Raw genomic sequence first — 24,918 nt, forward strand, 5'->3', positions numbered from 1 at the left:
TAAGCTTCGAAACAGGCTAGCCAATGTTCAAAGTCCTTTTTGGCGTTGTTTGATTGCGGATCCAGCTGCAGGCGATCCGGCTTGATGCGGAGGTCCACCTTCTGATAACTTTAGTGTAATAAATTGATGCACGATCAATTGCACAAAGACGAGAGTTGAATACAAGGGAGGCTTTATTACACTAAGATGTGTGGCCTCCTACAGCAGCTGGCGAAATGGCTGCTGTACGGGGAGCACACATATTTATACTCCGCCTACTGGGCGGAGCCAGCAGGCAGGGACTACCCCCGTACCTGTAGTACAGGGCCTTACCACACATCTCCTAATATATACAACAGTGGTGATTACCTCAGTGAATGTTCTCATTGATGGAAGGGTTGAGAATGAGAGAGCAAGGTTTAAGGGCGGCACGGTGGCACAGTGGTTAGCACTGCTGCCTTACAGTGCCAGGGACCCGGTTTCGATACCGGCCTTGGGTGACTGTCTGTGTGGGGTTTGCACGTTTCATAGACTGGATTATCATAGAATTTACAGTGCAGAAGGAGGCCATTCGGCCCATCGAGTCCACACCGGCTCTTGGAAAGAGCACCCTACCCAAGGTCAACACCTCCACCCTATCCCCATAACCCAGTAACCCCACCCAACACTAAGGGCAATTTTGGACACTAAGGGCAATTTATCATGGCCAATCCACCTAACCTGCACATCTTTGGACTGTGGGAGGAAACTGGAGCACCCGGAGGAAACCCACGCAGACACGGGGAGGATGTGCAGACTCCGCACAGACAGTGACCCAAGCCGGAATCGAACCTGGGACCCTGGAGCTGTGAAGCAATTGTGCTAACTACCGTGCTGCCCCGTGTGTGCATGGGTTTCCCCCGGGTGCTCCGGTTTCCTACCAAAGTCCAGAGTTGTGCAGGTTAGATGGACCGGCCATGGTAAATTGCCCTTAGTGGCCAAAGGCTAGGTGGGGGTTACGGGGATCGGGCGGGGGGAGTGGGCCGAGGTGGGATGCTCTTTCGGAGGTTCGGTGCAGACTCGAGGGGCCGAAAGGCCTCCATCTACACTGTGGGCTGAATTGCCTCCTGTGCTGTAACCATTCTAGAATTCTCTGCTGCTGAGTCCCTATAAATACCAGCTTTACGCGCTGGGATTAGTGGGATTCTCCCAGTATCCTGGAATCCTCAGTAGCTATAAACAGCACTCTGTGATGCACGGGCTGTTGCATTAGCCTCTGCAGGCAGCTTTAGAGTAATCCTTTATTCAGATCACGGCTACAGAGGCCAGTAGTAATTATGTCGCAGGGACAATGTAATAAAATTTCTGATGGAATGGAAGTGCTTGCGCCGGACTGGGTGATGAATGGGGCTGCATTTTAATCGAGGATCTGTTTCGGGCCTATGCTGGTTGGAGGCATGGAGTCCCGCAAGCAACTTTAATTCAATCTCGTCTCCCACCGCCGACACAAACAGAGAGGCAGCAACAGCCAGCGTTAACCCCAGCAGCGCTGGATACTATTTGAACAGAGAGCCGTCTGAAATAATGCTGGGAGAATAGATAGAGAGAAATACCGGCAGTAGGCTTAGCAACCAGGACGCGGAGATTTAGGACGATTTGGTGAAGGAAACCAGAGTGGGCTGTGATCTGGATGGAGCGGGCTGCCTGCAAGGGCGGTGGAAGCAGATTCAATAATAAATCTCAAAGCGCCCGTCTGCTGTGGAGACGCTCTTCCATGGTTTCGTCATCTCCAGGCGCGACCATTCCAACGCGCCAGCGACTGGCCCCCCCCCCCCACAGTCTGCCCTCCGTAACACTTGAGGCCGTCCAAAAACTTTGCCGAACTTGTGCCAAGTCCCTCATCACCCCCTCCCCCCCCCTTGTGCTCTAGGACACCCTCATTGGCGCCCAGTCGAGCATCATCTTGATTGAAAAAAAATTCCCGTCCTTGTTTCCGAATCCCTCCATTTCCTTGGCCCTTCTCGTTATCTCTGTAAGCCCCGGGCAGCGCAGTGGGTTAGCCCTGCAGTCTCACGGCGCCGAGGTCCCAGGTTCGATCCCGGCTCTGGGTCCCTGTCCGGGTGGAGTTTGCACATTCTCCCCGTGTCTGCGTGGGTCTCACCCCCACAACCCAAAGATGTGCAGGGTAGGTGGATTGGCCACGCTAAATTGCCCCTTAATTGGAAAAAAAATGAATTGGGTACACTAAATTTAAATTTATTTTTTTTAATCTCTGTAAGCCCAACACCTGGAGAAAATCGCCCTCCTGTCATCCCAGCCTCTTTAACATTTTCACTATTCGGGGCAGTGCCTTCAGCTGCCTGGGACCTGAAGCTGTGCAATCCCCTCCCTCAATCTCTCCGCCTCTCTCTCTCTCTCTCATTTTAAGATGCTCCTTAAGACCTACCGACTGGGGCCAGTCACCTGACCCGGTGTCTCCTTATGTGGCGCAGTGACTGTAATAACCCCCACGGGGCCCACAGGGGTACCCTGATCCATCTCCCCGCGGGACCGTGGGATACGAGCTTCCCCACGAGTGGGTGGAGACCCGCCCAGCTGGGGCTCATAATTATCTTGTTTAGGGGCAGCTTGTGGCGCAGTGGTTAGCAATGGGACTGCGGCGCTGAGGACCCGGGTTCCAATCCTGGCCCTGGGTCACTGTCCGTGTGGAGTTTGCACATTAGAAGATAGAACATACAGTGCAGAAGGAGGCCATTTGGCCCATCGAGTCTGCACCGACCCACTTAAGCCCTCACTTCCACCCTATCCCCCTAACTCAATAACCCCTCCAATTCTTTTAAGTCACGAAGGGCAATTTAGCACGGCCAATCCACCTAACCTGCACGTCTTTGGACTGTGGGAGGAAACCGGAGCACCCGGAGGAAACCCGCGCAGACACGGGGAGAACGTGCAGACTCCGCGCAGACAGTGACCCAGCGGGGAATCGAACCTGAGACCCTGGCGCTGTGAAGCCACAGTGCTGACCACTGTGCTACCCTGCTGCTCCATGTCTGCATGGGTGTCACCTCCTGGGCCTTCACAGTGACATTCTCCCCATTTCTGTGTGGGTTTCGCCCCCACAACCCAAAGATGTGCAGATTAGGTGGATTGGCAACGCTAAATCGCCCCTTCATTGGAAAAAAAATAATTGGGTACTCTAAATTTAAAAAAAAAAGAATGATCTTGTATAAAAGCCGGCCCGGACAGGGACTGACATGTTGCTCGTCCTGACTGCGGCTGACACTGTGTGTATTTTCCCCGCCGTTTGACCGTGAATAAAGTAACGTTTACCCAACTACCCAGCCTCCTGGGCCTTCACAGTGACACATTTTGTTTTATAACGTGCTACTGTGAAGTGACTGCCGATGTTTCATTATGTTCAAGGTGCCAGATAAATATAAGTTGTTGGTCTAAAGGGAATTGGATAAATACTGAAGAGGGAACATTTGCAGGAAAGGGGACTAATTGGGTAGCTTTCTCAAAGAGCCAGCACTGAGGCAATCTTTCCCCATTCTGTTATTATTTGCCGATAATATTGTGCTGAAGTTGCACTGTCTGATTAAAGGGGAGCAGCTCGGCCCTTTGACATGTTGGATCTCTAAACGGCCCCAGTTGATGAGATTCTGTTCTCTCCTTCTGCCCCCGGCTGGGAACCACCAATTGGGGAGAATCACCTCCCCACAGGAGGAAGGGGGAATTAAGTCGGAACTTAGGAACAGGAGTAGGCCACCTGGCCCCTTGAGCCTGCTCCGCCATTCAACTAGATCGCGGCCGATCGGCCACCTCTGTGCCATTTTCCCCACCCTAACCCCATGTTCCTTGATATCGTTGGTATTCGGAAAACCATCAATCTCTGTCTTGAACGGACTCGATGATTGAGCTCCCACGGCCCCCTGGGGGAGACAATTCCAAAGACGCACCACCCTCTGAGCGAAGAAAGCTCTCCTCATCTCAGTCCCCCTGGTTCCAGACACCCACAAGCCAGGGGGAACCATCCTTCCTATATCCACCCTGTCGACCGCCCCCCCCCCCCCCCAACACCCACCAGATATTTTGTAAATTTCAATGAGAGCAACTCTCGTTCTTCTAAATTTAACTCGCCCTTTAAAAAATAAAGAAACGCTCGTGTGCGCCTCCTATTGGCTCCTTCTGGAGCTGCGCCGCAAAGAATTGGGAGAGCTCGAATGTGTGCAATCTCCCCCCCCCCCCCCCCCCCCCCCACCTCGATTGGCAAAAGAAGCAATGGCCGACATGTGGAAAAAGCTTTTGACACGGTGAATGGTCAGGATCTGGAATGTCCCGCCCGGGCTGGCGGCGGAGCAGATTCAACCCTGACGACTTGAAGAGGATTGGATTGATAGAGAGAACGCTTTTGGGAGGTGGGGAAAGGGCGGTGGGGGTGGGGGTGGGGGGGGGGGGGGGGGGCGGGACTGCCCCTGCGGAGAGCTAACGGAGTCACGTTGGGCCAAATAGCTTCCTCCCTCGTTGGAACCATTTCAAACGCTGCCTGATTCTCCAAGGTCCCGAACATCCCTAGAACCATAGAATCCCTACAGTGCAAAAAAAAGAGGCCATTCAGCCCTTTGGTTCTGCACCTACCCTCTGAGAGATTCCCCAACGTAGGCCTGCTCCCCATTCCCTTTTTTGGACATCTTTTCGACCTTTCACCCCCCACCCTCCCACCCCCACACCTCCGCCTTAGACAAGATTGTGGAAACAGCCTCGAGCGGCCCTACCTCCGATAGCCCACCGGGGCCCAGTTGACGTGATTTTAACTCGCCCTCTGTTGCTCCGCAGCCACAGAGACCTGAAACCGGAGAACCTACTCCTGGATGAGAAGAACAATATCCGGATTGCAGATTTCGGAATGGCTTCCCTGCAGGTTGGCGACAGTCTACTCGAGACCAGCTGTGGGTAAGAGGCCGTCAGTCAACACCTGTCACTTTGCTCCGTCGCGCTGGGCTGAGGTCATTGTTCACGCCGCAGCATACACGACTAAAATGGCCACTTTCATGGCCGTTTGTGGGAGCTTGCTGTGCACAAATCAGCTGCCGCCGTTCCTGCCAATGCGAAGACGCTCCAAAAGACGTCTGCGCAGCCCATAATTCTGTCACGCGCTGGTGGATGCTTTTAGCCTTCCCATTTCCACCCCCCCCCAATTCCGAGCTGTTGGATGCCCTATTCTGTCTCTCAGCCCCCCCCCCCCCATGTGACCATTCATCACTTGTAAGCTTAGAGACCAAAACGACAGGTGCCCCTCAACCTTACACCACCAGGGGACTTGCCGGGGTGGGGGGGGATGGCTGAGGTGAGAAGGACGTCCTCACGTTTTCATGGCAGGCGTCCCAACCACTGAAAACCTAAGGCTGCGTTTACGCAGCGCCGTTTTCCAAGAATGCCCCAAAGCGCTCCACAGCCAATGAAGTGCTCTCTGAAGCGGAGGAAACTGGGCAGCCATTTTGTGCACAGCAAGCTCCCACAAACAGCGGATGAAAACAATCTGATGGATCAGGTCTCGTGATTGATTCCTCTACTCTTCTTTTGAACTGGCACCCCACAGAATCTTTGACATGAAAGGCCAGACGACATGATTTCGGTTTAATGTCCCTTCCGGAAGGGGGCAATTCCCCCCCCCCGCCGCCGCACTTAGAGTGTCAGCCTAGAGCTTGCGCCCCAGTCTCTGGGGTGGGATTCGAACCCCCAAAACCCGCCGCGGGTCGGGCGCTCGCCGTTCGCTGGCTGCCGGCGGGATCTTCCTGTCCCGTTGAAGTCAATGGCGTTTTGCATGGCTCGCCCCCTGCCGCCACCGGGGGAAAGCCATGGCAGGGGTCGGCTTTGGCAGGACCAGAAGATGCCACCGTCCCTGAGACAAGAGTGCCGCTCACCGAACTACAGGTGCAAAGCACCTTGGGATGTTTTTCTATGTTGAAAGGAGGTAGCTATCGATAAAGACCACAAACGTTTGAAGCAAAGGTTTTGCGGCCTGCTCCGCCATTCCAAAAGACCATGGCTGATCTGACTGAGGCCTAAAACTCTACGTTCCTGCCCGCCCACCCATAACCCTTGACTCCCGCCCCCCTCAGTCCAAAACCTGCCTAACTCAGCCTTGACTACATTCAATGGCCCTACCTCCACTGCTCTGCGGGGAAGGGAATTCCAGACACTAAGGACTCTCTGAGGGAAGAAATCTTCTCCTCATGTCCTATTTTAAATGGGAGGCCTCTTATTCTGAAACTGTGCCCCTAGTTCCAGAATCCCGACGAAGGGGAACGTCCTCAGCGTCCCATCCCACAGGATCTTAAGCGATTCGATGAGATCGTCCCTCGTTTCCTAAACTCCAATGAGCATGGGCCTAGCATTTCCTCAGAAGACAAGCCCCTTCATCCTAGGGTTCAGCCCCGCGAACCTTCCCTGATTTGCCTCCAATGCAAGCATAGGAAGGTGACCCAAATTCCGCTTCAGGTATAGTCTCACCCAGGCCTTGTACAGTTGTTGCAGATGCTGTATTTGGAGATGGACTTTGTGACGGAACAGTTATGAGCGTCTGGTGACCAATTCTCGCTCGTCTCGGACATGAAGGCAAATTCCTGGGGTTATTCAGAAGGCCCTGGCTGAGTGGGAGAAAAGCGGGCGACGGCCTCTCTTTGTACCTAACAGCTCTCTCCACCTTTCTCCCGTTTTTTCCAGCTCTCCACATTATGCCTGTCCAGAAGTCATCAGGGTGAGTTTATTTCTGAAATTAGATTTTTCTTTGTTGACCTGGGTCTGGTTATCATAGATTATCATAGCATTTACAGTGCACAAGGAGGCCATTCGGCCCATCGAGTCTGCACCGGCTCTTGGAAAGAGCACCCTACCCAAGATCAACGCCTCCACCCTACCCCCATAATCCAGTAACCCCACCCAACACTAAGGGCAATTTTGGACACTAAGGGCAATTTATCATGGCCAATCCACCTAACCTGCACATCTTTGGGCTGTGGGAGGAAACCGGAGCGCCCGGAGGAAACCCACGCAGTCACGGGGCGGACGTGCAGACTCCACACAGACAGTGACCCAAGCCGGAATTGAACCTGGGACCCTGGAGCTGTTAAGCAATTGTGCTAACCACCATGCTACCGTGCTGCCCGTGGTGTTGGGCCTGGGACTCGTGGAAAATGTACACAAACCGGTCCCCTCAAATGTCCTTCCGATGGATGATCGGTTTTCTTTCCTTAAATTATTCATCCTCGGGACGCGAGCTTCGCTGGCTCGGCCAGCAATTGTTGCCCATCTCTAATTACCCCTCGAGAAGGTGGCGTCTCCGAACCGCAGCGGTTCCTGTGGTGTGGGCGCACCCACTGTGCTGTTTTCTTTAGCCGCTTAATACAACTGAGGGTCTCGCTGGGCCATTTCGGAGGGTTAAGTGTCAACCACGATGCTGCGGGTCTGGAGTCACGTGTAGGCCAGACCGGGTAAGGACGGCAGATTTCCTCCCCTGAAGGACTTTAGTGAAACAGAGAGGTTTTTAACAGCAATCTGGCAAGTGTGATGATTATTCTTAGCGAGGCTGGCTTTTCATTCAAGATTGATTCGTCAATCGGACTTAAATTCTACCAGCGGCCTTGGTGGGATTTTGAACTAATGCTCCCGGAGCCTCATCTCGGGGGCTTTGTAGTTGGTGGACAGGCTTTGGGGAGTCAGGAGGTGAGTTACTGTTTGTGGAATGTCTCTGACCCATTCTTGTGGCTACAGTATTAACATGGTTGGTTCAGTTTCTGGGAAATGGTAAAACCCCCATCCCATTGAATGAGAGATGGTTGCTGGGGTCTAATTAGTGTTTTCTACAATTATAGCATAACCTCCCTGTTGTAATCTAAACCTCAGCCTTAAATTGAAGGTGTTTGCCTCGTTGGACCATCTTGTCCATCGGCCCCGTCACCTTCGGGGATCTTATTGACATGCACACCAGGACACTCCTGTTCCTCTACATCTATAACAATCCCACCATTTATTGTATATTACAATGTTTTACTGTGGTATATTTTAAATGTTTTTTGGATTATGGGTCGGAAACAGAGAGACAAAGTGCGAGATGGGGCGTGGACAGAGTGGATAGGGAGCAGCTGTTCCCCTTTATCATGACGGACACAAGTTCAAGGTGAAGAGCGGGAGGTTTAGTGGGGGCGTGAGGAAAACCTGTTTTACCCAGAGGGTATTATACAATATTACAAATTATACATTATTGTACAACGTGGTAAGCACTGTTGCCTCACAGCGCCAGGGTCCCGGGTTCGATTCCCGGCTTGGGTCACAGTCTGTGCGGAGTCTGCACGTTCTCTCCGTGTCTGCGTGGGTTTCCTCCGGGCGCGCCGGTTTCCTCCCACAAGTCCCGAAAGACGTGCTTGTTAGGTGAATTGGACATTCTGAATTCTCCCTCAGTGTACCCGAACAGGCGGCGGAATGTGGCGACTAGGGGATTTTCACAGTAACTTCATTGCAGTGTTAATGTAAGCCTACTTGTGACAATAATAAAGATTATTATATTCACTTGCCTTGTTAGCCCCAATTCATTCCCTCTCTCTGCCAGGTTGAATTCCATTTGTAATATTCCACCCAGCTGACTAACCCATTGATCTCCTGCCGTTTACAGCTTTCTTCCTTGGTATCAACCTCGGAGCCAATTTTAAATGTAAACGTCTTAATCATGCTTCAACATTATCATTGACAAAAAGTGCCAGGCACCAGGAAAGGACCCAGCATTGAGCTCCGCACAGGAAACAACATTCCAGTCACAAAAACACCTGTTGGCCAGAATCCTTTGCTTCCTTGTCGCTTGATCCCAAATTGCCACTTTCCCTTGGATCCCACTATTATTTTCCCGCCCAATCTGCCGTGTGGGCCCTTGTCGGAAAACTGGCTGGGCTCCGCATAGGCCGCGTCAAACCCGTTACCTCAAAGAAAAAAAATCCTCCATCAAGTTAGTCGGACACAACCTGCCCTTAACAAATCCACGTGACTGTCCTTGACTGTTCTTGATTAATTTGTCACATAAATTACAATTTATACTGTCTTTTGGAATTATTTCCATCAACCTGCCCACTGTGGAGGTTAGGCTGACTGACCTGTAATTACTCAAGCAGTACAACTTTAGTCAGGGGAGATTGGAAAAACGCCCACCTTAGCAATTCCACCTTACGTATTCTACCGAAAACCTTCGGAATTGTTAAATCTCCCCCTATTTTTGCTCTGCATTAAAAAGGAAAATCCCAGTTTCTCTAATCTTGTCACATGATTGAAGTCCCTCATCCTTGCTCTCATTCTGGTAATTCGCCGCTGCATCTGTTATCATGGTCTGCATTATAATAGATCGTAAAACTAGCAAGGTTTAGATCAGCTCGCATCTTTTTCATTCTAACCGCCTCTCCCCCCCCCAATCCGGATTCTCCTCCCTGGCCATTCACCTCGCATGCACTGTGAACAGTTTTTTTTTTTGATTCATTCACGGGCGGCACGGTGGTGCAGTGGTTAACACTGCTGCCTCACAGCGCCAGGGACCCAGGTTCGATTCCCGCCTTGGGTCACTGACTGTGAGGAGTTTGCATGTTCTCCCTGTGTATGCGTGGGTTTCCTCCGGGTGCTCCCAATTCAATTTTTCCAATTAAGGGGCAATTTAGCGTGGTCAATCCACCTACCCTGCACATCTTTGGGTTGTGGGGGCGAAACCCACGCAGACACGGGGAGAATGTGCAAATTCCACACGGACAGTGGGTTTCGTCCCACAGTCCAAAGATGTGTAGGTTAGGTGGATTGACCACGCTGAAGTGCCCCTTAGTGTCCAAAAGGTTAGGGGGGGTTACTGGGTTAGGGTGGATTGTGGGGCTAGGTACGGTGCTCTTTGCGAGGGTCGGTGCAGACCCGATGGGCCGAATGGCCTCCTTCTGGGAGTGATTCTATGAATTCTATGTGGGAATTTATTGTTCAATCCCTAATTGCCCTTGAACAAAGAACAACAAAGAACAAAGAAATGTACAGCACAGGAACAGGCCCTTCGGCCCTCCAAGCCCATGCCGACCGACTAAACTACAATCTTCTACACTTCCTGGGTCCGTATCCCTCTACTCCCATCCTATTCATGTATTTGTCAAGATGCCCCTAAAATGTCACTATCGTCCCTGCTTCCACCACCTCCTCCGGCAGCGAGTTCCAGGCACCCACTACCCTCTGCGTAAAAAAGCTTGCCTCGTACATCTACTCTAAACCTTGCCCCTCTCAGCTTAAACCTATGCCCCCTAGTAATTGACCCCTCTACCCTGGGGAAAAGCCTCTGACTATCCACTCTGTCTATGCCCCTCATAATTTTGTATACCTCTATCAGGTCGCCCCCTCAACCTCCGTCGTTCCAGTGAGAACAAACCGAGTTTATTCAACCGCTCCTCATAGCTAATGCCCTCCATACCAGGCAACATTCTGGTAAATCCCTTCTGCACCCTCTCTAAAGCCTCCACATCCTTCTGGTAGTGTGGCGACCAGAATTGAACACTATACTCCAAGTGTGGCCTAACTAAGGTTCTATACAGCTGCAACATGACTTGCCAATTCTTATACTCAATGCCCCGGCCAATGAAGGCAAGCATGCCGTATGCCTTCTTGACTACCTTCTCCACCTGTGTTGCCCCTTTCAGTGACCTGTGGACCTGTACACCTAGATCTCTCTGACTTTCAATACTCTTGAGGGTTCTACCATTCACTGTATATTCCCTACCTGCATTAGACCTTCCAAAATGCATTACCTCACATTTGTCCGGATTAAACTCCATCTGCCATCTCTCCCCCAAGTCTCCAAACAATCTAAATCCTGCTGTATCCTCTGACAGTCCTCATCGCTATCCGCAATTCCACTAACCTCTGTGTCTTCTGCAAACTTACTAATCAGACCAGTTACATTTTCCTCCAAATCATTTATATATACTACAAACAGCAAAGGTCCCAGCACTGATCCCTGCGGAACACCACTGGTCCCAGCCCTCCAATTAGAAAAGCATCCTTCCATTGCTACTCTCTGCCTTCTATGACCTAGCCAGTTCTGTATCCACCTTGCCAGCTCACCCCTGATCCCGTGTGACTTCACCTTTTGTACTAGTCTACCAGGAGGGACCTTGTCAAAGGCCTTACTGAAGTCCATATAGACAACATCCACTGCCCTATCTGCATCAATCATCTTTGTGACCTCCTCGAAAAACTCTATCAAGTTAGTGAGACACGACCTCCCCTTCACAAAACCATGCTGCCTCTCACTAATACATCCATTTGCTTCCAAATGGGAGTAGATCCTGTCTCGAAGAATTCTCTCCAGTAATTTCCCTACCACTGAAGTAAGGCTCACCGGCCTGTAGTTCCCTGGATTATCCTTGTTACCCTTCTTAAACAGAGGAACAACATTGGCTATTCTCCAGTCCTCCGGGACATCACCTGAAGACAGTGAGGATCCAAAGATTTCTGTCAAGGCCTCAGCAATTTCCTCTCCAGCCTCCTTCAGTATTCTGGGGTAGATCCCATCAGGCCCTGGGGACTTATCTACCTTAATATTTTTTAAGACGCCCAACACCTCGGGCGAGAATCCCGACCCCGCCGGTTTCCGAATTCTCCGGCACCGGATATTTGGCAGGGGCGGGAATTGCGCCGCGCCGGTTGGCGGGCCCCCCCCCCACGATTCTCCGGCCCGCATGGGCCAAAGTCCCGCCTCTAAAATGCCTGTCCCGCCGGCGTAGATTAAACCACCTACCTTACCGGCGGGACAAGGCGGCGCGGGCGGGGTCCTGCGGGGGGCGCAGGGCGATCTGGCCCTGGGGGGTGCCCCCACGGTGGCCTGGCCCGCGATCGGGGCCCACCGATCCGCGGACGGGCCTGTGCCGTGGGGGCACTCTTTCCCTTCCGCCTTCGCCACGGTCTCCACCATGGCGGAGGCGGAAGAGACTCCCTCCACTGCGCATGCGCGGGAATGCCGTCAGCGGCCGCTAACGCTCCCGCGCATGCGCCGCCCGGAGATGTCATTTCCGCGCCAGCTGGCGGGGCACCAAAGGCCTTTTCCGCCAGCTGGCGGGGCGGAAATCCGTCCGGCGCGGGCCTAGCCCCTTAAGGTTGGGGCTCGGCCCCCCAAGATGCGGAGCATTCCGCACCTTTGGGGCGGCGCGATGCCCGACTCATTTGCGCCGTTTTGGGCGCCAGTCGGCGGACATCGCACCGATACCGGAGAATTTCGCCCCTCATCTTTTTGGATCTCAATGTGACCCAGGCTATCTACACACCTTCTCCAGACTCAACATCTACCAATTCCTTCTCTTTGGTGAATACTGATGCAAAGTATTCATTTAGTACCTCGCCCATTTCCTCTGGCTCCACACATAGATTCCGTTGCCTATCCTTCAGTGGGCCAACCCTTTCCCTGGCTACTGTCTTGCTTTTTATGTACGTGTAAAAAGCCTTGGGATTTTCCTTAACCCTATTTGCCAATGACTTTTCGTGACCCCTTCTAGCCCTCCTGACTCCTTGCTTAAGTTCCTTCCTACTTTCCTTATATTCCACACAGGCTTCGTCTGTTCCCAGCCTTTTAGCCCTGACAAATGCCTCCTTTTTCTTTTTGACGAGGCCTGCAATATCTCTCGTTATCCAAGGTTCCCGAAAATTGCCGTATTTATCCTTCTTCCTCACAGGAACATGCCGGTCCTGAATTCCTTTCAACTGACACTTGAAAGCCTCCCACATGTCAGATGTTGATTTGCCCTCAAACATCCACCCCCAATCTAGGTTCTTCAGTTCCCGCCTAATATTGTTATAATTAGCCTTCCCCCAATTTAGCACATTCACCCGAGGACCACTCTTATCCTTGTCCACCAGCACTTTAAAACTTACTGAATTGTGGTCACTGTTCCTGAAATGCTCCCCTACTGAAACCTCTACCCCCTGGCCGGGCTCATTCTCCAATACCAGGTCCAGTACCGCCCCTTCCCTAGTTGGACTGGCTACATATTGTTTTAAGAAGCCCTCCTGGATGCTCCTTACAATCTCTGCCCCGTCTAAGCCCCTGGCACTAAGTGAGTCCCAGTCAATATTGGGGAAGTTGAAGTCTCCCATCACCACAACCCTATTGTTTTTACTCTTTTCCAAAATCTGTCTACCTATCTGCTCCTCTATCTCCCGCTGGCTGTTGGGAGGCCTGTAGTAAACCCCCAACATTGTGACTGCACCCTTCTTATTCCTGATCTCTACCCATATAGCCTCACTGCCCTCTTAGGTGTCCTCCCGTAGTAATGCTGTGATATCCTCCCTAACCAGTAGCGCAACTCCGCCACCCCTTTTACATCCCCCTCTATCCCGCCTGAAACATCTAAATCCTGGAACGTTTAGCTGCCAATCCTGCCCTTTCCTCAACCAGGTCTCTGTAATGGCAACAACATCATAGTTCCAAGTACGAATCCAAGCTCTACGTTCATCTGCCTTACCCGTAATACTTCTTGCATTAAAACATATGCACTTCAGGCCACCAGACCCGCTGTGTTCAGCAACTTTTCCCTGTCTGCTCTGCCTCAGAGCCACACTGTCCCTATTCCCTAGTTCTCCCTCAATGCTCTCACCTTCTGACCTAGTGCTCCCGTGCCCACCCCCCTGCCATACTAGTTTAAACCCTCCCGTGTGATACTAGCAAATCTCGCGGCCAGGATATTTATGCCTCTCCAGTTTAGATGCAACCCGTCCTTATATAGGTCACACCTGCCCCAGAAGAGCTCCCAGTGGTCCAGATAACGGAAACCCTCCCTCCTACACCAGCTGTTTAGCCACGTGTTTAGCTGCTCTATCTTCCTATTTCTAGCCTCACTGGCACGTGGCACAAGGAGTAATCCCGAGATTACAACCCTAGAGGTCCTGTCTTTTAACTTTCTGCCTAGCTCCCTGAACTCCTGCTGCAGGACCTCATGCCCCTTCCTGCCTATGTCGTTAGTACCAATATGTACAATGACCTCTGCCTGTTTGCCCTCCCCCTTCAGGATGCCCGTTCGGAGACATCCTGGACCCTGGCACCAGGGAGGCAACATACCATCCTGGAGTCTCTTTCACGTCCACAGAAGTGCCTATCTGTGCCCCTGACTATAGAGTCCCCTATTACTATTGCTCTTCTGCACTTTGACCCTCCCTTCTGAACATCAGAGCCAGCCGTGGTGCCACTGCTCTGGCTGCTGCTGTTTTCCCCTGATTGGATACTGTCGGGGGGGATAGCCTAAGGGGTATACCTGTTCGAGAGTGGGACAACCACAGGGGATTCCTGCACTGACTGACTGCCCTTTCTGGTGGTCACCCATTTCTCTGCCTGCACCTTGGGTGTGACCACATTTATATAACTCCGATCTATGACGCTTTCCGCCACCTGCATGCTCCTAAGTGCATTCAACTGCTGCTCCAACCGAACCATGCGGCATGTGAGGAGCTCCAGTTGGGTGCACTTTCTGCAGATGAAGCCATCCGGGGCGCTGGAAGCCTCCCGGACCTGCCACATCTCACAGTCAGAGCACTGCACCCCTCTAACTGACATTGCGTTAATTAATTAGTAAATTTAAGTGAAGTGAGCGGCTTGCTGACCAGTAGGGGGAAAAAAACAGTTCGGAGCAGTATTGTTATTTCCCCATTTTTACCTTCTGGGAGGGTAGTTAAGCGTCAGTTGTGGATCTGGAGTCACATTTAGGCCAGACCAGGTAAGGATGGCAGATTTCATTGTCTAAAAGGGGCACTTGGCGAACCAGATGGATCTTTCTGACTTTTTAATATCAGATTTTCTTATTGATGGAATTCAAATTTCGCCATCTGCCCGTGGTGGGATTTGAACCTAGGTTCCCAGAGCATTACCCTGGGCCAAAAACAGAAAATGCTGGATAATCCCAGCAGGTCTGATGTAATCTGTGGAGAGAGGGAGAATGGGGCTAACATTTCGAGGCTGGATGACTCTTAGTTTTTTAAATTTAGAGTGCCCAATTCATTTTTTCCAATTAAGGGGCAATTTAGCGTGGTCAATCCACCTACCTTGCACATCTTTGGGTTGTGGGGGCGAAACCCACACAAACACGGGGAGAATGTGCAAACTCCACACGGACAGTGACCCAGAGCTGGGATCGAACCTGGGACCTCGGCGTCATGAGGCAACAGGGCTAACCCACTGCGCCACTGTGCTACCCTAGCCTGATGACTCTTTGACATCCAGGCTCGAACCATTAGCTCCGTTCTCTCTCCACAGACGCTGCCAGACCTGCTGAGATTGTCCAGCATTTTGTGTTTTTGTTTCGGATACCAGCAGCCGCAGTGATTTCTGCTTTTGACATTACCCTCGATATCCTGAATGCAGGGCCAGTGACAATACCACCATCCCACTGCCTCTTCCCCTTCTCAGGAGTCCTGCAATAGCAATGGGAATTATTTTTAAATGGGGCGGCAAGGTGGCACAGTGGTTAGCACTGCTGCCTCACAGCGCCAGGGACCCGGGTTCGATTCCCAGCTGTGTCACTGTCTGTGCGGAGTTTGCACGTTCTCCCCGTGTCTGCGTGGGTTTCCTCCGGGTGCTCCGGTTTCCTCCCACAAGTCAAAGATGTACAGGATGGGTGGATTCGCCATGATAAATTGCCCCTTCGTGTCCAGAGATGTGAAGGTTAGGTTGCAGGAATGGGAGGGGGACATGGATTGGTGCAGACCCGATGGGCCAAAAGGCCTCCTTCCGCACCGTAGGGATTCTATGATTCTCTTCTCTGATCCCTGGCGGGCAACCTCACTTTAATACATTTCTTTCTGTCAGTTCTCTACGAGGTCATCAGTCACCTTACCATGTGAGATTTGAACTCGCGACCTCTGGCTGGCTCATCATCGGAACGAGTGGAGGTCATTCAGGCCCCCCCTGTCCCCTCGGGCCTGTTCTACCATTCTGCTCAGTCGCGTAATGCCGGCTCGAATGGAGCCCAGGGAGAGCAGAGGGGTGAGCAGGTTAGCGGCAATGGCCTGATGGACGTGGGCTGCATAGACCAAAATGAGCTTGGGGTGGGGCACGAGGGAGATCAGCCAGTGAGTGATGTATCTCATTGAAAGGAATACCCACCTCTATCACAGAATCACAGAATAATAGTGCGGCACAGGCCTTTCGGCCCATCGAGTCTGCACCGACACATGAAAGACACCTGACCTGCCGACCTAATCCCACCAGGCCCGAAGCCTTGAACGTTCTGACGCGCCAAGTGTTCGTCCAGGTATTTTTTAAAGGATGTGAGGCAACCCGCCTCTACCACCCTCCCAGGCAGCGCGTTCCAGACCCTCACCACCCTCTGGGTAAAAAGGTTTTCCTCACATCCCCTCTAAACCTCCCGCCCCTCACCTTGAACTTGTGTCCCCTCGTAACTGACCCTTCAACTAAGGGGAACAGCTGCTCCCTCTCCACCCTGTCCACGCCCCATCTCTCACTTTTTCTTTTTGTTTCTGACCAATAATCCGACCAACATCTAAAGTCATTTATCTCCTCCTCAGAGGAACTAAGGGAGCTCTGGCCTTAAAGGGACAGGCCAGGTTAAGCACTACTCCCTCCAGTTAAACAGCTCAACCACTGTCTGGCAATGAGCTTGTTATTAATTCATCTTGGCAGTTGATGGGACCTCGGACACATGGGACATTAGGGGCGAGGGAAGGGAGGGGCTCGACAAGGGGCTTCAGAATTCCTGGGCCAGAGAAAGGGAAATCCTAAGTCGACATAAACATAAGAAATAGGAGCAAGGGTGGACCACCCGGCCCCTCGAGCCTGCTCTGCTCGTCAGTAAGATCATTGCTGATCTCAGGTGACCTTTTCCGGTCTTCTGTATAACCCTTGACCTCCTTGTAGATCAAAACACAGCCTTGGCTTGGTCAATGACCCAGGCCCCACTGCCCTCTGTGGAAGAGAATTCAAAAGACCTTCGGAGAGAAGAAATTTCTCCTCATCCCAGACTTAAATATTTTGAAATTGTGTGCCCCGGTTCTAGATTCCCACAAGGAGAAAGCCCCCCCCCCCCACCCCCTGCCCCCCACCACCATCAGCATCCACCCTCTCGAGCCCCGCCCAAAACTTATATGTTCCAATAAGATCACCTCTCAAGCTTTAAAGCCCAATAGGTGTAGGCCCAATCTGGTCGATCAGGTTAACTGCACTTTTGTAGACGTTGGAAGGGGTCAGGATTTGATCCTACTGTGTGATTCGGGCACAAAGGATTTAAGACTGGGGGGCGGTGTTTAAAATAATTGCCGCCTGATTTTAACAAGGGAGCGAGTCACTCGGTCAAGCGGCATTCTGGTGAATGGCCGCTGAACCTGAACAGCAATGTTGACCTCATGCTGTTTGTTTTCTGTTCGTAGGGGGAGAAGTACGATGGCCGGCGGGCGGATGTATGGAGCTGCGGGGTGATACTCTTTGCACTTTTGGTGGTAAGAAATCGAGGTCTTGAATACCAACTCGGGCCCTGCTCGCCTCCTCCCTGCTCCCGACAAGTCAGCCAGGAGATGGTGCCATTGATTGAGGGAACCTTGCCCATTGAGATGATGGGGGTGGAACACTAGGACATTCAGCGACACCATTGAGTGCTCCTGGTTTGGGTCTTGAGTGGGAAGTAGGGTGATCCGCTCAAGGGACGGCCCTCGGCTCATTTTTCCACCGTCACGGTCCTGCGCTCTCCTCTGTTGCTCGTAGGAGCCTCCCACTTACAACCTCGTTGAGCAATATGAAAGGGGAAAGGAATAGATGAGGTGGTGTCCCAACACCTTCCTCCGGTGCGCTTATAGGAAACGCAAGTCCTCTTCCCCAAGGATCTTACTCCAGTAAGCCGCTGTCATCCACTAATTCCAGCACTTCCGCCATCAACAATAAAAAACATGCTGGTTCCACTGTTGGCCCCAACCTTTAGCGTTGAATCCTTAGCTGGGCCTGAGCAAAGGGGCAGGAATGACCAACCCGTGAGGTCTCAAATGATCCTGCTGACATGGCTAGGCAACGAGTAAATTTCCTCCTGCCTCACCAATTCCCCCCCTTGGGAATCTCTCAGCCCCTGGGGTATCTCTCAGTCCCTGGGGTATCTCTCAGTCCCTGGGGTATCTCTCAGTCCCTGGGGTACCTCTCAGCCCCTGGGGTACCTCTCAGCCCCTGGGGTATCTCTCAATCCCTGGGGTATCTCTCAATCCCTGGGGTATCTCTCAGTCCCTGGGGTATCTCTCAGCCCCTGGGGTATCTCTCAGTCCCTGGGGTATCTCTCAGCCCCTGGGGTATCTCTCAGCCCCTGGGGTATCTCTCAGTCCCTGGGGTATCTCTCAGTCCCTGGGGTATCTCTCAGCCCCTGGGGTATCTCTCAGTCCCTGGGATATCTCTCAGTCCCTGGGGTATCTCTCAGTCCCTGGGGTATCTCTCAGTCCCTGGGGAATCTCTCAGTCCCTGGGGTGTCTCTCAGTCCCTGGGGTATCTCTCAGTCCCTGGGGTATCTCTCAGTCCCTGAGGTATCTCTCAGTCCCTGAGGTATCTCTCAGTCCCTGGGGTATCTCTCAGTCCCTGGGGTATCTCTCAGTCCCTGGGGTATCTCTCAGTCCCTGGGGTATCTCTCAGTCCCTGGGGTATCTCTCAGCCCCTGGGGTATCTCTCAGTCCCTGGGGTATCTCTCAGTCCCTGGGGTATCTCTCAGTCCCTGGGGTATCTCTCAGTCCCTGGGGTATCTCTCAGTCCCTGGGGTATCTCTCAGCCCCTGGGGTATCTCTCAGCCCCTGGGGTATCTCTCAGCCCCTGGGGTATCTCTCAGTCCCTGGGGTATCTCTCAGTCCCTGGGGTATCTCTCAGTCCCTGGGGTATCTCTCAGTCCCTGGGGTATCTCTCAGTCCCTGGGGTATCTCTCAGTCCCTGGGGTATCTCTCAGTCCCTGGGGTATCTCTCAGCCCCTGCGGTATCTCTCAGTCCCTGGGGTATCTCTCAGTCCCTGGGGTATCTCTCAGTCCCTGGGGTATCTCTCAGCCCCTGCGGTATCTCTCAGTCCCTGGGGTATCTCTCAGTCCCTGGGGTATCTCTCAGTCCCTTGGGCACGATTATTCTAATCGTCCACATACCCATTCTCTGAACTCAAGTATCTTTTGGGTCCTCGATCAGTTTTGGTCTGTGGGGCCACAAACACAGAAGCCCGTCCATTGGAGAAGGCATCGATCGCAGCAACCCGGTTGCCAACTCTCTTTGGGTGTATGGTGGGTCACATGATCTCCAGCCCCCACCTGGTTAAATAGCCTCTATTTTCTTTCTCCCTCCATCACCAATATTGTTATGACTCCTTAAGACCATAAGAGAGGGGAACAGCAGTAGGCCATTCGGCCCGTCGAGCCTGCTCCGCCATTTATTAGGATCATGGCCGATCTGATATTCCTCATGTCCACATTCTTGCCCTTTCCCCGTAATCTTTGATGCCCTTGCTGATCAAGAATCTATCTATCTCAGCCTTAAATATCCACAAGGACTCTGCCCCCACAGCTCTCGGTGGCGAGGAGATCCAAAGGCTCACAACCCTCTGGGAGAAGAAATTTGTCCTTATCTCAGTCTTAATGGACACCTCTTCATTCTGAGTATTACAATCCCAGTCCAGATCCCTGTAGTGGTTCAGATACTGAACCGAAACGCCAATATTTTTTTTTTTTAGAAATTTATAGTGTCCACTTCATTTTTTTTTCCAATTAAGGGGCAATTTAGCGCGGCCAATCCACCTACCCTGCACATCTTTTGGGTTGTGGAGGCGAAACCCACGCAAACACGGGGGAGAATGTGCAAACTCCACACGGACAGTGACCCAGAGCCGGGATCGAACCTGCGACCTCGGCATCGTGAGGCAGCAGTGCTAACCCACTGCGCCACCGTGCTGCGAAAGGGCAATATTTTAAGACTGCAGAAAGAATGATTCGCTCCAGGAGTGAGCGCATGAAAAAATGGGGATTTGGTGTGTCTAAAACAAAACTGTATTATGAATACAATATTAACTTTTTTAACTTCACACCCAAAATGAAACACTTACAATTAGCCCTTAACACTACTATTCAATTCGCCATTAAACAACAAGAAAAGAAACATGCAGCTCTCAGTGTATATTACTGTGGGGTAATTGTGGGCCCCGCGTCAGGCAGATTAGACTCCCATAGTTTCTCCGCAACTCCATCTCTAAAGCTTTTCAAAAGATCTCTCTGCATTCCTTGGCTCCACCCAGCGATGACCCCTTCACCCCAAGCTGAAAAAACAAATGAACTCTGCAGGCTGCAAAGCTTATTAACTCCCCGGGGACTTTCCCAGTCAAACCACAGTCCGCAGGCGGCACGGTAGCACAGTGGTTAGCACAGTTGCTCCACAGCTCCAAGGTTCCAGATTCGATTCCCGGCTTGGATCCCTGTCTGGGCAGGGTCTACACCGTTCTCCCCGTGTCTGCGCGGGTTTCCTCCAGGTGCTCCGGTTTCCTCCCACAGTCCAAAGATGTGCAGGTTAGGGTGGATTGACCATGCCAAATTTCCCTTGGTGTCCAAAAAGGTTGGGTGGGTTTACTGGGTTCCGGGATAGGGTGGAGGTGTGGGGTGATATTTCCAAAGGCCGGTGCAGACTCGATGGGCCGAATGGCCTTCTTCTGCACTGTAAATTCTTTGAAACTATTAGCCCAGACTGAAAAAACACATTCCTTTGTCAATTTCACCTTCTGGCTGCTAAAAGCACCCAGGCCCCTGCAAAACAGAATTCTTAAAAAAACAAGGCCACTGCAGTCAAACACACTGTAGCCCCAGTCTTTTACATGGCCCAACACTTAAAATCCAATATTTCTAAAGACTTCCAGTCGTCACATGAGACTGTACCCTCTGGTTCTAGACTCCCCCATGAGGGAAATGAGCCTCTCTGCATTGACCCTGCCAAGCCTCTTGAGAATCCTTTGTTTCAATGAGATCTAATCTCATTCTACTAAATTCCAATGAGTAGAGTCTCAACCTGTTTAACCTTTGCTCACAAGGCAATCCCTCCATACCCGGGATCATCCAAATGAACCTTCTCTGATCCGGCCAGACCGGGTAAGGACAGCAGATTTCCTTCCCTAAAGCTCATTGGTGAACAAGATGGGATCTTTACGATCATCCAATAATTTTCTGATATTTATGAATGAGACTAGCTCTTTGTTCCATGCTAATTAATGAATTAAATGTAAATGCCCCTAGTTGCCATCAAGTGGGACTTGAACTTGGCTCAGGATTAGTAGCTCAATAATATAACAGTCTGTGAGGTTCCCGCTGTCGGAGAGAATCCTCCCACATGCGACTACTGGAGTCCATCCAACTGAGCTGTTGATGGGTCGTCCAGGTTAAGACTAGTGTTCCCAAATTTAGCGGGGAGGGTGGAGGCAAGCAGGAGGACCCAGAGGACGAAACACGATTTGTTTAAAAGTGCGAGGGCAGCCAAGGTAGAGGGTCCAGTGTTTGTGAAGAATTCCGGCAATGGAGCAAATTGGGTTCCAAATGCTGTTGTGGACAGAACAGGGCCGGTGTGCTATGGGATTACCGTACGGGACAAGATTTTTAAAAAGCAGGTAGACCACTTGGGTGGGCAAGAGCCGTCTCTAGAACCAGGGCTACAACCTGGTCCAATTGTGCCAGCGGGAAGCGCTGTGAGTTGCCCGAGGAGCGCCTGACAGGCCAGAGTGTCATCCCCCAGGGAACACTGGAAACAGAGGAAGAAGAAATGTCGGTGCAAGGGGCGAGTCCTGGTGAAATAATGCCAACAGTAACTGCCTCAATAGAAGAACCTCAGTCACTGGCGCTCTGCTGCTCCTCGAGGGAGAAGTCGTCACCGGATAGACTGAGTTATAGAATTTACAGTGCAGAAGGAGGCCATTTGGCCCATCGAGTCTGCACCGGCCCTTGGAAAGAGCACCCTACTTAAGCCCATGCCTCCACCCTATCCCCGCAACCCCACCTAACCTTTTGGAAACTAAGGGGCAATTTAGCATGGCCAATCCACCTAACCTGCACATCTTTGGACTATGGGCAGAAACCGGAGCACCCGGAGGAAACCCACGCAGACACGGGGAGAACGTGCAGACTCCGCACAGACAGTGACCCAAGCCGGGAATCGAACCTGGGACCCTGGAGCTGTGAAGCCCCAGTTATTCATGAACTAATGTAAAAGTGTTCATGATCATTACTCTTTTGGCAATTGTGTAATTTAATTATGTGTAAAAAATGGACACAAAAGGGGGAGGGATGTAGTAGGTAGCCCCTTTAATGAACATTCTCTGAGGGAGAGGTCATGTGACCCACTAGGACAATCAATGGTGGGAGCTGGCAATTCAGTGGGATGTTTTATAACTTGTCCCAACAGTTGGACCCTGGTGCTAAGTGTGGAAAGAATGGTTGGAAGCACTCTGTGAACAATTGTTGAAAGTTGGCATAAAATGTTGGTTGTCGTAAGTTATCTGGTGGAGCCATCTCCTGTAGTTAGTACACCCCGGATACCCTGAGAGACCTTAAATGTATTGAATGGTGCAGCATCCAGAAGGCTCTCGGCTGGAGAGTTCCGAAGATTCACAACCAGAAAGATGGACAAGGTTGTGAAGAGGGTCACAGAGACGGGCAGGGAGGGGGTGTGAAGTGGCACACAGGGACGGGCAGGGGGGCCGTGAGGTGGCACACAGAGACGGGCAGGGGGGCCGTGAGGTGGTGAAGTGTTGGGTAGGCTGGGTCGAGGTGAACTGCACGTGAGAGAGAGACAGACCTCCAACACTTGATAAAATGCAACATGATTTTATTCAACATCCAAACTATTATACATGTTCAACTGTGGGTTGACACTATGCTGACTTGACTGGAGACCTGACACTAGCCTGACCAGACTAACCTAGCTACCACATGGTGTAGGCACTGGCTAGCTCACAAGCTCTGACTGTCTCAGAGGCTGGGTCCCGAGAAAGCGGGAAAACTGGTGCCCTCTGGCTTTATAGTGGTCGTGTCCTGTCTGGTGATTGGCTGCTCTGTTCTGTGCTTACTGGTCATCCTGTGTGTCAATCACTGCTGTCTGCATTCCATTATATACATAGATGTATATTATGACATCCCCCCTTTTTTTTCTATATTGTGTGTGTTGAGATAATAAATATTAAGGTGCATGTGCGTGTGGATGTGTATATGTGTGTGCCTATATACAGAATGTGCTAAAATGACCTTATTGTACACAGGAAGGTGTCGCTAGTGCAGATATAGGGCAGATGAAACGATAACGATATTTACAGAGGTCAAAATGATAAGGTAACACAGTTGTGCAAACGTTCAGTCTATAAGTTTAGTCTCTGCGGCGGGCGATGAATTCTCGTTGACCACCTCAAGGGTGGATCAGGGGCCGCCTGCACTTGGATAGGCGGGACCGCCGCCAATGCGGTGGTCGCAGAGGTCAGCAGGATTGCTGGTAGATCGGTGGCCTTGTGGTAGGGCACGTCCAGAGGAAGCATTGAGAGAGGCGGGATATCATGGTTAGGTGGCGGGCGTGGAACTCTGCGCAGCGCCCTTCTAGAACATAGAACATAGAGCATAGAACGATACAGCGCAGTACAGGCCCTTCGGCCCACGATGTTGCACCGAAACAAAAGCCATCTAACCTACACTATGCCATTATCGTCCATACGTTTATCCAATAAACTTTTTAATGCCCTCAATGTTGGCGAGTTCACTACTGTAGCAGGTAGGGCATTCCACGGCCTCACTACTCTTTGCGTAAAGAACCTACCTCTGACCTCTGTCCTATATCTATTACCCCTCAGTTTAAAGTTATGTCCCCTCGTGCTAGCCATTTCCATCCGCGGGAGAAGGCTCTCACTGTCCACCCCATCTAACCCCCTGATCATTTTGTATGCCTCTATTAAGTCTCCTCTTAACCTTCTTCTCTCCAACGAAAACAACCTCAAGTCCATCAGCCTTTCCTCATAAGATTTTCCCTCCATACCAGGCAACATCCTGGTAAATCTCCTCTGCACCGACTCCAAAGCCTCCACGTCCTTCCTATAATGCGGTGACCAGAACTGTACGCAATACTCCAAATGCGGCCGTACCAGAGTTCTGTACAGCTGCAACATGACCTCCCGACTCCGGAACTCAATCCCTCTACCAATAAAGGCCAACACTCCTTCTTCACAACCCTATCAACCTGGTGGCAACTTTCAGGGATCTATGTACATGGACACCTAGATCCCTCTGCTCATCCACACTTTCAAGAACTTTACCATTAGCCAAATATTCCGCATTCCTGTTATTCCTTCCAAAGTGAATCACCTCACACTTCTCTACATTAAACTCCATTTGCCACCTCTCAGCCCAGCTCTGCAGCTTATCTATATCCCTCTGTAACCTGCTACATCCTTCCACACTATCGACAACACCACCGACTTTAGTATCGTCTGCAAATTTACTCACCCACCCTTCTGCGCCTTCCTCTAGGTCATTGATAAAAATGACAAACAGCAACGGCCCCAGAACAGATCCTTGTGGTACTCCACTTGTGACTGTACTCCATTCTGAACATTTCCCATCAACCACCACCCTCTGTCTTCTTTCAGCTAGCCAATTTCTGATCCACATCTCTAAATCACCCTCAATCCCCAGCCTCCGTATTTTTTGCAATAGCCTACCGTGGGGAACCTTATCAAACGCTTTGCTGAAATCCATATACACCACATCAACTGCTCTACCCTCGTCTACCTGTTCAGTCACCTTCTCAAAGAACTCAATAAGGTTTGTGAGGCATGACCTACCCTTCACAAAGCCATGCTGACTATCCCTGATCATATTATTCCTATCTAGATGATTATAAATCTTGTCTCTTATAATCCCCTCCAAGACTTTACCCACTACAGATGT

The 24,918-nt window shown here is 51.4% G+C and overlaps 1 protein-coding gene across 4 annotated transcripts in view; it reads left to right on the forward strand.

Moving 5' to 3' along the window:
* LOC140403940 (serine/threonine-protein kinase BRSK2-like) overlaps nt 1–24,918 on the forward strand; it is a 498,437-nt gene that overhangs the window by 428,724 nt on the left and 44,795 nt on the right. For 3 of the 4 annotated variants that reach the window (XM_072492220.1, XM_072492222.1, XM_072492221.1), the window contains 3 exons: nt 4,795–4,911; nt 6,685–6,718; nt 17,389–17,457. In XM_072492220.1, the coding sequence (XP_072348321.1) occupies nt 4,795–4,911; nt 6,685–6,718; nt 17,389–17,457 (220 nt within the window). Of the gene's footprint in view, nt 1–4,794; nt 4,912–6,684; nt 6,719–17,388; nt 17,458–24,918 lie in introns of those variants that run through there. The other variant, XM_072492223.1, reaches the window with a different exon arrangement.

This window comes from Scyliorhinus torazame, chromosome 29 (assembly GCF_047496885.1).
Source record: "Scyliorhinus torazame isolate Kashiwa2021f chromosome 29, sScyTor2.1, whole genome shotgun sequence".
NCBI classification, from domain to species: domain Eukaryota; kingdom Metazoa; phylum Chordata; class Chondrichthyes; order Carcharhiniformes; family Scyliorhinidae; genus Scyliorhinus; species Scyliorhinus torazame.